General features: G+C 40.7%; 1 protein-coding gene across 14 annotated transcripts in view; it reads left to right on the top strand.

Moving 5' to 3' along the window:
• Positions 1-14,420, top strand: part of LOC132382495 (WD repeat-containing protein 72-like) — a 502,802-nt gene that overhangs the window by 117,765 nt on the left and 370,617 nt on the right. For all 14 annotated transcript variants that reach the window (XM_059952748.1, XM_059952747.1, XM_059952757.1 and 11 more), the window contains one exon: positions 2,374-2,573. In XM_059952748.1, coding sequence (XP_059808731.1) covers positions 2,374-2,573 — 200 coding nt within the window. The remainder of the gene's footprint in view (positions 1-2,373; positions 2,574-14,420) is intronic.

Below are 14,420 nucleotides of genomic sequence, written 5' to 3' on the forward strand. Positions count from 1 at the left end.
AATGTGATATCTCAGTGATATACTCTGTTAGCCTGAAATGGGAGATAATGCATAGAAGGAAGAGAGGAAAGGAGTTAGGGTTTAATTTTGTCATGACAACCCATTACATTCATATTTAACTTGATGTTTTGTTTGAAAGTAGGATGACATTGCCCAATCAGATCCTCACAAGCAAAGATAGGTCTACAACATTATGTCCTTTACTGGGGTCAAAATGAAATACAAACTCAATAGCTGACCTTACTATGGTACGGGGTTTGTTATGTGTACTTTAAATGTAGATAGAGATTGTTTATTCATGAATCTTTAAAAATACTTTAATTAATTCTGATTATTTATTGCATGGTCCTGATCTTTAAGCGTGCTCTGCCGAAAACAATATAATTCTCTGCATGCAACACACACAAAATGCTGGTGGAACGCAGCAGACCAGGCAGCATCTATAGGGAGAAGCACTGTCGATGTTTTGGGCTGAGACCCTCCTTCAGTCCTGACGAAGGGTCTTGGCCCGAAACGTCGACAGTGCTTCTCCCTATAGATGCTGCCTGGCCTGCTGTGTTCCACCAGCATTTTGTGTGTGTTGCTTGAATTTCCAGCATCTGCAGATTTCCTCGTGTTTTCTTTTTAATTCTATGCATGATTATTCAGTGGGAAGAGAGAGCAGAAGAGCAGACAGCATCTACAGTATGGATTCATTGTGTATTGCAGTATAGAAACAGACTCTGGTACAACTGATCCATGATTTTCATCCGAGCAAGTCCCATTTACCTGCACTTGAACTATTTCCCTCTCTTTTTCTATCCATCTGCTTCTCTTCTTATATTTTAAATGGTATAATTCAAGATTCAGGTACATTTATTATCAAAGAATGTATAAATTATAAAACCTTGAGACTTGCTTGCTCACAGTTAGTCACAAAACAAGGAACCTCGATGAACCCAGTTAAATAAAAAAAAGAATAAAAATAAAAATCAAAGACCAACGCACGATGCGTAAGAAAACAGGAAAAAATCCAAATCATGCAAATAGTTGAAGTGGACAACAGCATTCTGAACCAAAATTGAGTACTCAGATCTGAACCCTGGAGCAGCCCGGAGTAGGCCCATGGCCTCGGTATCAGTTCATTATATTAGTGGACACAGAGCACTGCAGTCATACCCACCTCTGCATTTTCCCGTCAGCTTGTTCCATTTGCCCACAACCCTCTGTGAAAAGCTTTCCCCTCTGGTCTCTTTTAACTCTTTCCCCTCTCACTTTGCCCTCTAGATATATGACTACCTTCTCTTTCATTTATCTTGTCTGTGTCCCTCATGATTTAACATATCTCTATAAGGTCATCTCTCAGCCTTCTGTGCTCCAGTGAAAGAAGTCCCAACCTCTGCTTATAACTCACTCTCTCTGGTCCATCCTCCTTGTAAATATTTTCTTTTCCCTTTCTAGCTTAATGACATCCTTCTTAAAGCTGGGCAACCAGAACTGCATATGCTTCTCCAAGGGTAGTCTTGTTAATGTCTTGTACAGCTGCAACATAATACTGAATGTACCCATGGTACTCAGTCTGTCAAATGTCACCGTCACCATCCTGTCTACCTATATTGCCACTAATGGAGAACTATGTACCTTTATCCCAAGATCCCCATGTTCTACAATGCTTTCCATGGCCTTGCCACTTACGACTTGCTTCTGTATTGCTAATGGAAAGATACTGAGGGAATATACACTCAATATACACTGAATAGCCACTTTAATAGGCACACCTGTATACCTGCTCATTAATGCAAATATCTAATAGCTGATCATGTGGCAGCAATTTAATGCCTAAAGGCATGCAGACATGGTTAAGAGGTTCAGTTATTGTTCAGGCCAACATCAGAATGGGTAAGAAATGTGACCTAAGTGACTTTGACTGTGAAATGATTGTTGGCGCCAGATGGGGTGGTTTGTGTATCTCAGAAACTTCTGATCTCCTGGAAATTTCACTCTCAGCAGTCTCTAGAGGGTTTAAAGAGTACAGTGTGAGAAAACAAAAAAAAAAACATTCTGTGAGTGGCAGTTCTGTGGGCAAAAGCATCTTGTTATTGAGAGAGGTCAGAGGAATATGGGCAGAATAGTTCAAGCTGACAGGAAGGCACCAGTAACTCAAATAACCATGTGTCATAACAGCAGTGTGCAGAAGAGCAGGTCTGAACACACAGCACATTGAACCTTGAAGTGGATGGGTTACAGCAGCAGAAGACCACACTGGGTTTCACTCCTAAATCTAAAAAAGGTTATACAGAAAAGATCAGTCATGATCTTACTGGATGGCAGAATGGACACAAAGGGCTGAATAGTTAATCTCTTTTCCTTTCTCATGTCCTTTCTCTTTGACAGGAACACTTGATCGACATGAGACTGGTGAGATAGCAAAGGCAATCATTGGTTCCTGTGACGATTCTCTGTCTATATTCATGAATGCAATTGATTCTTTATCCATGGGAGCGAGACCTCTTGATTCAGTCAAAAAGAAGAGTTGTAAGCAATATGGATCTTTCAAATTCAGCACATCTCCAACTACTTTCCACACGTCAGAGGTAACTTGCATTCTTTCTATTCTGAAATGAAGGATTTTACTGTTTGAATCAGAAGAGGAATGGCAATACATAATGCCTGGACTTGTACTAAATTCAATTAATTTCCAGCTTTGGACTTATATTATTCGTGTTTGTTTCTCTTTGTCATAAAATAGAGTTACGGTGGAAAATAGTTGTAATGCCCTGGTTAAGATTTCTACTGCTATGCTGTGAGGTATTTTTTTGTATTTTAACAGTTTTCTGCAAAAGCATTGTGTCCAGCCTGTAAGACTGTTTTTGCTTTGGCTAAAGATAAGGAGCCATGTTGTCCAATTTAGGAATGTTGTATATCAGTGAATCAGGATTGTCTGGGTATGTGTTGTAACTCGGATTTCAGAAGGGCAGTTTTGGGGCTTTTGTCAGGAGCAGGGCACAGGGGAAGATGCCTGTAGAATGCTGCCTGAAGGAGACCCCATTGTAAGAAGTGCTTTGTGCAGATGAATGGCTCCAAGGAGGAAGTGCCAATACTCCTGAGTTAGCCTGTTCATTTGTGATGATCTTCGAGGGAATTCTGAACTGTGGCTGGTGTCTTTCACACAGAACACGGGTTCAGTGTGTGAGTATAGTGATACACTCGACCACTTCAGAAATGAGCTCCAATGTTCATGTGCACATTGGACTGGTTGAACTGTAATGGGCTCTTTTATCTTTCTTTTCCTATTATCTGTTTGATAAAGTTGAAAATTGGTAAATATACTCCCTTTATAATTTTATTCTGGTGTACAATCTGTCATTTCTTGGCAATTGATAATTGTGCGTGAGCCCTATTTACACAGCATTCACGACAAACAATGTTCTTTAATTGGAACATCTCGACTTTTCTGCTTAGTGGAACCCAAGTCATTACCGACCCTAGGCGTATATTGTTGATGCAAGGCAGCCTCTCACTGCTGAGTCATGTGGCTGTTAGCAGAGTTAGCAATGAGCCTTGTTTGTTTACAAGCCCTGGTGAGAGGGTTACATAGTTTTGCAAGCCATCCATACAGATTATTAAAAGCCGTATGTACATCGAGATAGTACAAGGGAGGAACAATAACAGAATGCACTATACAGTGCTACAACTACATTTTCAGAGGAAGTGCAGTGCAGGTAGACTATAACGTACAAGGGAATAGTGAGGTCAGGAACCCAACATTAGCAAGGCCTTTTCAAGCCCTTTACTGTGGGATAAAGCTATCGTTGAGCCTGCTGGTTGTATGTAAGTTGGAGCAGAGTAATATTTTTCCTCATCCCAAAAGTTTGCCCAATTAATGCTCATTCAACCTTCCGGATACTTTTCTCATCTCCCTCCCAGCCACCTCCTCCAACTCCCCTCCCACAACATGCATACACACATATAGACATGCACATACCTATATCCTGCACCAAGCCACTTCTTAGGTGTGCTTAACAGTTTTGTCCCTTCTAAGCTATTAATGCTGCGGTGGTCACAGTTGATGACAGTTAGTGAGTAGTGGTGTTGCGCAGGGGGAGGTGTTGACTGCGTCTGTTCATGGTGGACATCAATGATTTGTTTGATAGAATTGAGGATTATATGGCCAGATTTGTAGATGATATGAAGATAATGGAGGGCCAGGTAACGTGGAAGAAGCTGGTAGTCTATAGAAGGATTTAGATTAGGAGAACAGGCAAAGAAGTAGCAGATGGTAAATATTTTAGGAAAGTGTATGGTCATGCACTTTAGTTTTAAGGAATAAGGTGTAGACTATCTATTAAACGGGGAGAAAATTCAGAAATCAGAGGTGCAAAGGGAGCTGGGAGTCTCTGTACAGGATTCCCTAAAGGTTAGCTTACAGGCTGAGCGGGCAGCAAGAAAAACATGCTGCCTGGCCTGCTGTGTGTGTTTTTTGAATTTCCAGCATCTGCAGATCTCCTCGTGCTTGCAATTTTAGTATTCACTTTGAGAGGATTAGAATATAAAAGCAAGGTTGAATGCTAAGGCTTTATAAGGCATGGGTCAGACTGCACTCGGAGTATTGTGAGCAGTTTTGTGCCCCTCATCTTAGTAAGGATATGCTGGCATTGGAGAGGATCCAGAGCCGGTTCACAAAAATAGCCCTTCTTCATTTGGCTATCGGATGGCTGCAGGCACAGGGTTTAAAACCAACTCATCACCCGAAAAATCTGTGGTAAGCTTAATGAATGGTGATTGCTATTGATTTGCCTGTGAGTGAAAAATTTGGGTTATGAAGCATTGCTAAGAGTTTCCTTCATCTGTCCTTTAAAGTATTTATATAAACTGTGCCTGAACTGCACAGAGCGAATTATGATACATAGCACTTGCACCATACTTCTGTTTTATTAGCTGATTAGCCTATGGCATTGGCCATTGTAAATCAGAATACATGTGAGCAGGTGACTTGTACTATTAAATACCATTGAAATGTAAATGTGTGAATATTTACGGCAAAAGTATACAATAGTTCCTGTGATGTGGGGCCTAGGCGAAGATGGTTGGACCCAAGTGCTGGAGTATTGGGGCTGGAATCAAGACACGATGTGAGGCAGAAACGAGAAATGCTCCATCTCAGGTGTGCACGCATACATACCTTTTGCTGCAAGTGCACAAGGAAATTTAAATGATGCACAGCAGGTTGTCACCCTCTACCTCGGTTGGATGTTAAGTATATTTCACGATTGTACACAAACATATTTCCATTTCCAGTTTCTGATGTGGAAGGTGTTGACACATGGATTTTGAGGTGATTTTTCTGCAGATTTTTAGAACTGCCTCACTTCTACAGTTATTATTGAAGAAATAAATTAGTGCACAGATGTTGTAACTGGGCAAAAAATTGTACAGCACAAAATTTTTGCACATTCTTGTCATTACAAAGGAGCGGGAACATTGGAAACAAGAATAGAATGCTAAACGGGGTGAAAGATGACAGTCCATACAGAGTCTGTCTATATTGAATACCAAACCTCTGTTCAGGCACTCCTTAAATATTGAATCCTGATGCCAAATCATGGCTGCCAATTAGCAAGATGGTCCTGAATCTTTAAAGGGGCCATTCCAGCTATCCACATTCTGGAAAGTTAGAAGGTCTAAATGCTGGAAACTGGCATGGTTGGGTGTATATTGTAACAAGTTCTGAATTCAGTTAATTATTGAGTCTGTTACAGTTTGTTCGATCATATTCTTAAAAGTGATAAATTACAAAGATCATTCTAATATAAGAAATTTTGGCAAAGTGGTCAAGACATTCATGCATTTATGTGAGCCTCCTTTCTATCCTTTCACATCTAATATCATCAATGCATCTTTTTTTTTCTGTCTTGTATTTGACTGGGTTCTTCTTGAATGCATTTTTTTTTTGGAAACTATCTTAAGTAACTCTTTGTGGTAGTAAATTCCTCATTCTAACCCCCTCTAGGTGAATGTTCTCAAGAACTATTTATTAGAATGACTAATTTATCAATTGTTGGCAGCATAGTAGTGGTTAGCAAAACACTTTACAGCACCAGCAATTCGGGTTCAATTCCCTCCACAGTCTGTTTGGGATTTGTACATTTTCCCCACGGCAGTGTGTTCCAGTTTCCTTCCACATCCCAAAGAAGTACAGACTGGGTTTGGTAAGCTGTGGGCATGCTATGTGCATGTGGGAAGCATGGCAGTACTTGCAGTCTGCCCCCAGCACATCCTTGGACTCTACTGGCCATTGACACAAATGACGCTCATTTCACTGTATATTTTTATGTATATGTGATAAATGAAGCTAATCTAATCTAATTTCTGTCTGCACATTAGAAGCACCAGAGAAATATATTATAGTCTTCTAAAGATGCTACCTAACCTATTGTGCCGTGATTTATAGTGCAACACTGTTGTAGAGCAGAAGAGTAGAAGTAAAAGGAAACTAAGTGGATCAAACACCTCTCAAGTGTGCACTGTTAATCAGTAAGATCATGGATGAAGTTGTGCATTAACTTTGTGTGCAGAACATCTATTGATCTCCAAACCGAATGTACTCACTGGCTGAGCATTCACAGCACCATGGAGTTGAGAACTTCAGAGGTCCACATTTCTCTAGGTGAAAATGCTCGCCGGCTCATCAGTCTTGAATGACCAGTTACTTTTTCTGATACCGCGGTCCTTAGTTGTAAACCCTTCACCTACAGAAATAAGCTCTCAGCATTTACTTCATCAAGCCCTTAAGTAATTTTATATGTTTCCGAGAGAGCACTTCTCATTCTTTCGAGTTCCAAAGAATATAAGTGTATTCTACCTAGTCACTCTTCAGAGAACCGCCTTCTCATCTCAGGAATCAATGAGCATTTAAGTCACTATCTTCAAAACAAATGATGCACAATAGACCAAATTAGGAGACCAAAACCTTCCTTGAATTAGGAAACCAGAACTATACACAATAATCCAGGTTTGCACTCAATGCCAAATATAACTGTGCCAAAACGTCCTCGTTTTTTATGTCACAGTCTCCCTTCCTATACAGGCTAACATGCCATTTGTCATGCTAATTGCTTTCTGAATCTGCACATTAATGTTGGTATTTTGAGCTGCTGAATGCATAATTTTTTATTAAGGTTGCAGATTTATGATGATTGAGTGAACTAATTTATTAGGCATTATGGGATTATTAGTGGTACTTTTAGGTTCAATTTATGTTTTTAAGCAAAGTGCAAACCTGGATTTCATGGGCTTGTATAGTTACATATTATACCCTACTTTACAAATCTATAATGTCACAGCTATATGAAATTACGATTTGTGGTAATGTTTACGTAGAACATAGAACTCCACAACATAGTATGGACCCTTCAGCTTACAATGTTGTGCAAACCTTTTAACCTAATCTAAGATCAGTCTAACCCTTTCCTCGTAGATAGCCCTCCATTTTTCTATTACCTGTGTCCAGCCAAAAGTTCCTTAAATGCCCCTAATGTATCTGCATCTGCCATCACCCCTGGTAGGGCGTTCCATGCACTTACCACTCTCTGTGCAAAGAACTTACCTCTGACATCTGCCCTCTCCCCACCTTATATTCTTCCAATCACCTTAAAAGTTTACGCTCAGGAATTAGTAATTTTCACCCTGGGATAAAGTCTCCCTCTGAAATATATAAAATTACCTAAAGGCTTCTTGAAGTAAATACAGAGAAGCACGTGATCTATACCTCTTATCATCTTGTACACCTCTATCAAGTCATCTCTCTCCCTCTCTCACTCCAAAAAGAAAACCCCTAGCTTATTGTGTAGAATTCTAGCAGAATTGTGTACAGTTCTGTTCACCGAATTTATAGGAAAGATGCCAACAAAATAGAGAGAGTACAGAGGAGATTTACTAGAATGTTACCTGGGTTTCAGAACCTAAGTTACAGAGAAAGGTTGAACAAGTTAGGTTTTTATTCTTTGGAGTGTAGAAGGTTGAGGGGGGACTTGATAGAGGTATTTAAAATTATGAGGGGGACAGATAGAGTTGACATGGATAGGCTTTTTCCATTGAGAATAGGGGAGATTCAAACAAGAGGACATGAGTTGAGAGTTAGGAGCAAAAGTTTAGGGGTTACACGAGGGGGAACTTCTTTACTCAGAGAATGGTAGCTGTGTCTAATGAGCTTCCAGTAGAAGTGGTAGAGGCAGGTTGGATTTTGTCATTTAAAAAAAATTGGATAGGTATATGGACAGGAAAGGAATGGGCTGAGTGCAGATAGGTGGGCCTAGATGAGAGTAAGCGTTCGGCACGGACTTGAAGGGCCGAGATGGCCTGTATCCGTGCTGTAGTTGTTATATGGTTTAATGGTTATTCAGCCTATCCTCATAAAACATGCTCTCTAATCCAGACAGCATCCTAGAAAATCTCTTCACCCTCTCTGAAGCTTCTATATCCTTTCTTTGATGTGATAGGATGCTAAAGATGGCACACATTATACTGTATTTACAATTTTCAAGTGCTTGAGAAATTACATTTATGCTCCATAATAAACATTATTCATGTAATCATACCAGTTCTGCTTATAAACTGTATGACTACCCTAACTTCATGCCAAAATCTTTCCTCTATTAATGAGTTATGACATATGTGAATTCTCCAGCAACTTAGGGTCAAAAAGAACTCCAGCAACATACAAGCCAAAGTTTTAAACTGAAGTGTGAGGAGTTAAGTCTAACTATTGGGACTGTTCCTGTGTAAAGGCCATATTGCAATGCCCAGCAATGTGCCACTACCTCGTCTGGGGAAGAAATAGAATATGTTTGATGTTGTAATAAGGATGAGTTGGAGTGCAGAAAGGAACTAGTAACATGGTGTCACGGCAACAAGTTTTCTCTCATTGTCTGCAAACTAAAAGGACTGATTGATTGACATCGTGAAGAGCCAGGAGTTGTCTAAATGCTCCTGTTTACATCAATGGCGCTGAGATTGAGAAGGATGAGATTTTCAAATTCCTAGGATTGGGCATCACCAGTAACCAGCCCTGGTCCAACCATGTTGATGCCGCGACCAAAAAAGCTCGCCAGTGCTTCTACTTACTCAGGAGACTAAAGAAGGTTGATGTTTCTCCTTTGATCCTCACCAATCTTTACTGATGCACCACAGAACGTATCTGATCTAGAAGCACCACAGCTTTCTATGGCAATTGCCCATGATGGCAAGAAGTTCGGGGAGCTGTGGGCAAGGCTCAGCTTCTGGTCTATGAACTCTGTCCACACTTCGCACTCCTTGGTAGAGCAGCCAGCGTAATCAAAGATCCCATCCTCCCCCAACATTCTCTCTTCTCCTCATTCCCATCAGGTAGAAGATGCAAAAGCTGAAAGCATGTAACACCAGGCTCAAGGACAGCTTCTAACCCCGTTATAAAACTATTGATACAATAAGATGGACTCGTGACCTTGCACCTTATGGCTTACCTACACCATTTCCTCTGTACTGTAGCACTTTAATTTGTATTCATTTGTTTTATCTTATACTACCTCAATGCACTGTTGTAATGATTTCATCCATGTGGGTGGTATGCAGGACAAGTTTTTCACTCTCAGTTCATGTAACAGTAATGAACCAATTTATCAATAGGAAAAAAATGGAAATTCTCAACAAGTTGGGTAACAACTATGGTGTGTAAAGGAGAGTTTGTGTTTTAGGATGATGTCCTTTCATTAGAAAATGTAAGTTTTAACTAAGTGCAGGAATCGAAGTTGGGATATGGGGGGGGGGGGGGAAGGAAAGAACAAAAGGAATGAAGGAAGAGAGGAGAAATTAAACAAGGTAAAAAGGATGAAATGCTAGGGATGAAATCAAGATAAGAGTGAAAAGATGAGTAGGGGAAATGTAAGCAAGGACTTGCCATTTCTTCTTAAATCCTTTCATTATTAAATCAGTCAAGAAATCCACTTCTTCACCAACAGTCCATTTTGTTCTTTCCTAATTCTGTATTGCTTCAAACATCAATATTCTTATCAATTCCATTCATATGAGAAGTCATTGACCTGAGAGTATTAACTCTGTTTCCCTTTACAAAGATAGAGACCAATCTGACTTTTCAGCATCTTTGTTCCTCTTCCCGATTTCTAGCATCCACAGCATTTTGTTTTTGCATCCCCATCATTGTCTTGGTCTCCCTGTAAATTCCACTATTCCTTCTTACACCCCCTTCTTTGGATCAAGGGAGAGGATTCTCAGTAAGTCGCACAGCACAGAAACCAGCCCAATGCCAGCCATGAAGTGCCTATCTATACCAATCCCATTTTCCAGCTCTTGGTCCTTAGCCTGTGATGCCTTAGTAATTCAAGTGCCCATCTAGTTACTTCAATATAAGCAACCTGAACAGTGCATAAGACCCCTCTTTCATTCCTTGTTCCCAGTCTTGTTTGAAACCATTTCACCAACAATTGGCTAGAAACACAAAGGAGAAAACTTTGATTTCACACTGTGTTGGCTTTTTCAACTCTGCCTTTGTTGGCACGTATGCTGTTGCAGTCTCTATTGTTGGGCGTAGTGGTAGTGGAGAGATTTTTGAGTAGTGTAACAAATTTGGTTGAACTACAGTAGCAGTACACCCATCTTATTGTTGTGACTTGGCTTGAATGATTTTTTTTGCTGGATTTTAAAAGTGGGCATTTAAGGTAGCTAGTCAATTCATTTGTGAAAATATGCAACCTGTTTAATACTTTGTTGGGCAGTAAAATGTGTCTTCTTGCATAGGCTGAGCTTTGACTGAAGTGAAGTCGATGGATTTTGTGGTGAAGCACTATTTGAATAGCATGTTGAGAGAATACTTATAGTCCACTTGTCAGGAGCTCTTGTTGTAAATGGTGCAATTTGACTCCAGCTGTTAAATAGTGTCTTTGACAACAACCAAATAGCAAGGAGACGGTTTGCTGCACCACAAAAAAAAATCAATATTTGGTTCTTGTACTCAGCAACCTGCTTTTTGTTGCGATGATTTATAGAAGAAAATCTTTCATTTTCCTTAGGAATGTTTTGTAATTGTGTGATTTTGTACTCGTGCTCTAATTTTATCATTGAATTAAACCCCTTGCTGGGCCTTTCTACTGCAGTGTGGTTTCCACTGACGTTTAGAATCTCAGCTCCAGTGTGACATATGGTTGCTGCCTCAGCTATTCCAGCAACTCAGAATGCTCTAGCTCCTACTGAGTATGTTTAAGAATAAAGCAAAATTGTGAAGGCCAAGCTAAAATAATACTTTAAGTTAAAAAGGTATACAGTGGATTCTGGTTAATTAGGACTCATTTGGGGCCAGTTCATTTTTGTCCAATTAAGCCGTTGCCCCTATTAGCTGACGTTTGATGGAAATAGTTAAAAAGGTATCAAAAAGACAAACTGAGTAATAAATCAGCTATTTAAATAAAATAAAGAACAAAGTAGAATATTACCAATACTATTATGGTGCTATAAAACTGTGTATCAGTTCCTAATACTCATTGCTAGAGGAATTCACCCTTGTCATGTTATTTTGATTGTAAATGAACAAAATCAGCGCAAGCACCAAGTGCAGATGATTGACTGCCTTCATACAATACTGTTGATAATTGCGAGATCCATCCCTTCATTTTAATTGTATCATTCAAGATGATTATCAATATCTTTAAATTCTTCATAGTTCCTAATTTGTTGAAGTTGTGAAATGTTTCGTTTTCACTCCCAGCCGTTTCAGGCATCTCCAAGCCCGAATGCTTGAGTCTGAAGTGAGCAGAACAGATCTGAACTGTCTTACTGCTCATTTTTCACCAACTATCACTGACAAAAATATCTGCTTTCTGAAAACAAAAATGCACAACTGATGCGATTCAAAAACTGTCCACTCAAAAATGTGTAATGTTTAACGGCTAGTTGGAAACTGTTCAGCAACAATTTCCTGACCTGATTTAGCAGCTTATTGTCCCAAATAAGCAAAGGGCTTCCCAGCTATTTTCTTGATTCAGTTTTGTTCTTTAGGAATTGTCCCAAATAAGCAGCTGTCTTGATTAATCAATGGCCCAATGAACTGGAAACCATTGTATTTCCACATTAAACTTCAGCACTACCTCTTTAAAACTGATGATTATATTTAAGAACAAATAAGACCTTTTGTAGTGCAAAGGTAAGTAAGGGAGGTAAATGTTATCTTTTACTTGCCTCAAGTTTTATAACATGTTGGTGAGGACTAATTTGGAGTATTGTGTGCAGTTTTGGTCACCTACTTAAGGAAAATTTAGAAGGATGTTGCCAGGTCTGAATGACCGAAATTATAAGGAAGGATTCAATGGATTAGGACTTTATTCCTTGGAATAAAGAAGATTGAAAGGAGCTTTAATAGAGGCATTCAAAATTATGAGAAGTATTAATAGGGTAAATGCAAGTAGGCCTTTTTCACTGAGGTCGGGTGGGACTTCAACCAGAGGTCATGGGTTAAGTGTAAAAGGTGAAAAGTTTAAGGGAACATGTGGGGAAACTTCTTCACTCAGAGGGTCGTGAAGGTGCCAACACAAGTCTTGAATGCAAGCTCAATTTCAGCTTTTAAGAGGAGTTTGGTTAGGCACATGGGTGGCAGGGATATGAAGGGGAATGGTCCCGGTACAGATCGATGACAGTGACTGTCTTAAATACTTGGGCATGGAGTAGGTGGGCCAAAGAGCCTTTTTCTGTGCTGTACTTTTCTATGACTCTAACCAGAATGCAGAATTGCAAATTGTAATTTCAGTGCATTAGCATGAATTCTCACACTCTTATGCTAAATATTAAAGTTATTATGTTAAAGTTTTATCACAAGTGCTATTTGAAGCTACTTCAAAGCCAGGGAGTAATTGTAATAACTTACAGTGCATTTCTACACTGCAAAAGATCAGTTTTATAAATCCATACTGAATCTGCCAACTATTCAATCTTCTTTGTGCGAGAATGCATAGTGAACTTATTAGTGGTTGTTATCGCTTGCTTTCCTGGTGTAAGCTTTTGACTTGATGGCACCACTCCTTCCTCTGAGTGCAAAGTGAAGGGTTGGTGCCCCACTTCAGACCTCCAGCTCGATGCTCCCATGCAGACAGAGTGAGCACTTGTTTTCTGTTAGTATTCCTGGGTCAGGAGGGATAAGCTGGAATACCAGCCTGCTGTGTCTGTTGAGGATGGTTTGAAGGTATGAAAGGCTGGCCCTCCCCTCGCCACACTACACCTAATCTCAGTGCGGACATACACCTGTGGGGCACTTCAGCTTTGCCTGCAGCCCTCCCAGGGATACAACTTTATTATATGCCTTCAAGATAGCAATAAGAAGCCAGCTCTGGTATCCAGCTAAAGTGGACAAGGAATCTCCTGAAAGAAAATGAAGTACAAATACTAGACCCATTATGTTTTCAGAGAAAAACATCCCCTCCAAGTACTTCAAAGGCCAGCTATCCCTGAATCCACAGCAGCTGATAACATCCATAATCATGAATCCGCCCATGCATAGTTTTAGTATTTAATACAATGGCCACGAAATATTGTGGTTTCTGGAGAGATGAATTAACCCAGAGCCAGGCCGGCAGATGTGTTTTTATGAGGGCCGACACCTTCCATACTCTTCAGTGCTTGAGACTGAGGGCTTCATTGTGGTGTTTATGATGGAGAATAATGGTGCAGGCTGAGGGATAAAGTAGCAGGCATGGAGGAGTGCAGAGGGTCAGACAGGTGTGTATGTGAGGAGTGAGGAGGGTCTGTCTGGTGTGTATGTGAGGATGGAGGAGTGAGGAGGGTCTGTCTGGTCTGTTTGTGAGGATGGAGGAGTGAGGAGGGGCTGTCTGGTGTTTATGTGAGGATGGAGGGGTGAGGAGGATGTGTCTGGTGTGTACGTGAGGATGGAGGTGTGAGGAGGGTCTGTCTGGTGTGTATGTGGGGATGGAGGAGTGAGGAGGGTCTGTCTGGTGTGTATGTGAGGATGGAGGAGTGAGGAGGGGCTGTCTGGTGTGTATGTGAGGATAGAGGAGTGAGGAGGGTCTGTCTGGTGTGTATGTGAGGATAGAGGAGTGAGGAGGGTCTGTCTGGTGTGTATGTGAGGATGGAGGAGTGAGGTGGGTCTGTCTGGTGTGTATGTGAGGATGGAGGAGGAGAGGAGGGTGTTTTTGGTGTGTATGTGAGGATGGAGGGGTGAGGAGGGTCTGTCTGGTGTGTATGTGAGGATGGAGGAGTGAGGAGGGTCTGTATGGTGTGTGCGTGAGGATGGAGGAGTGAGGAGGGTCTGTCTGGTGTGTATGTGAGGATGGAGGAGTGAGGAGGGTGTGTCTGGTTTGTAAGTGAGGATGGAGGAGTGAGGAGGGTCTGTCTGGTGTGTGAGTGAGGATGGAGGAGTGCGGAGGGTCAGTCTGGTGTGTATATGA

This window comes from Hypanus sabinus, chromosome 28 (genome assembly GCF_030144855.1).
Source record: "Hypanus sabinus isolate sHypSab1 chromosome 28, sHypSab1.hap1, whole genome shotgun sequence".
Taxonomy (NCBI): Eukaryota; Metazoa; Chordata; class Chondrichthyes; order Myliobatiformes; family Dasyatidae; genus Hypanus; species Hypanus sabinus.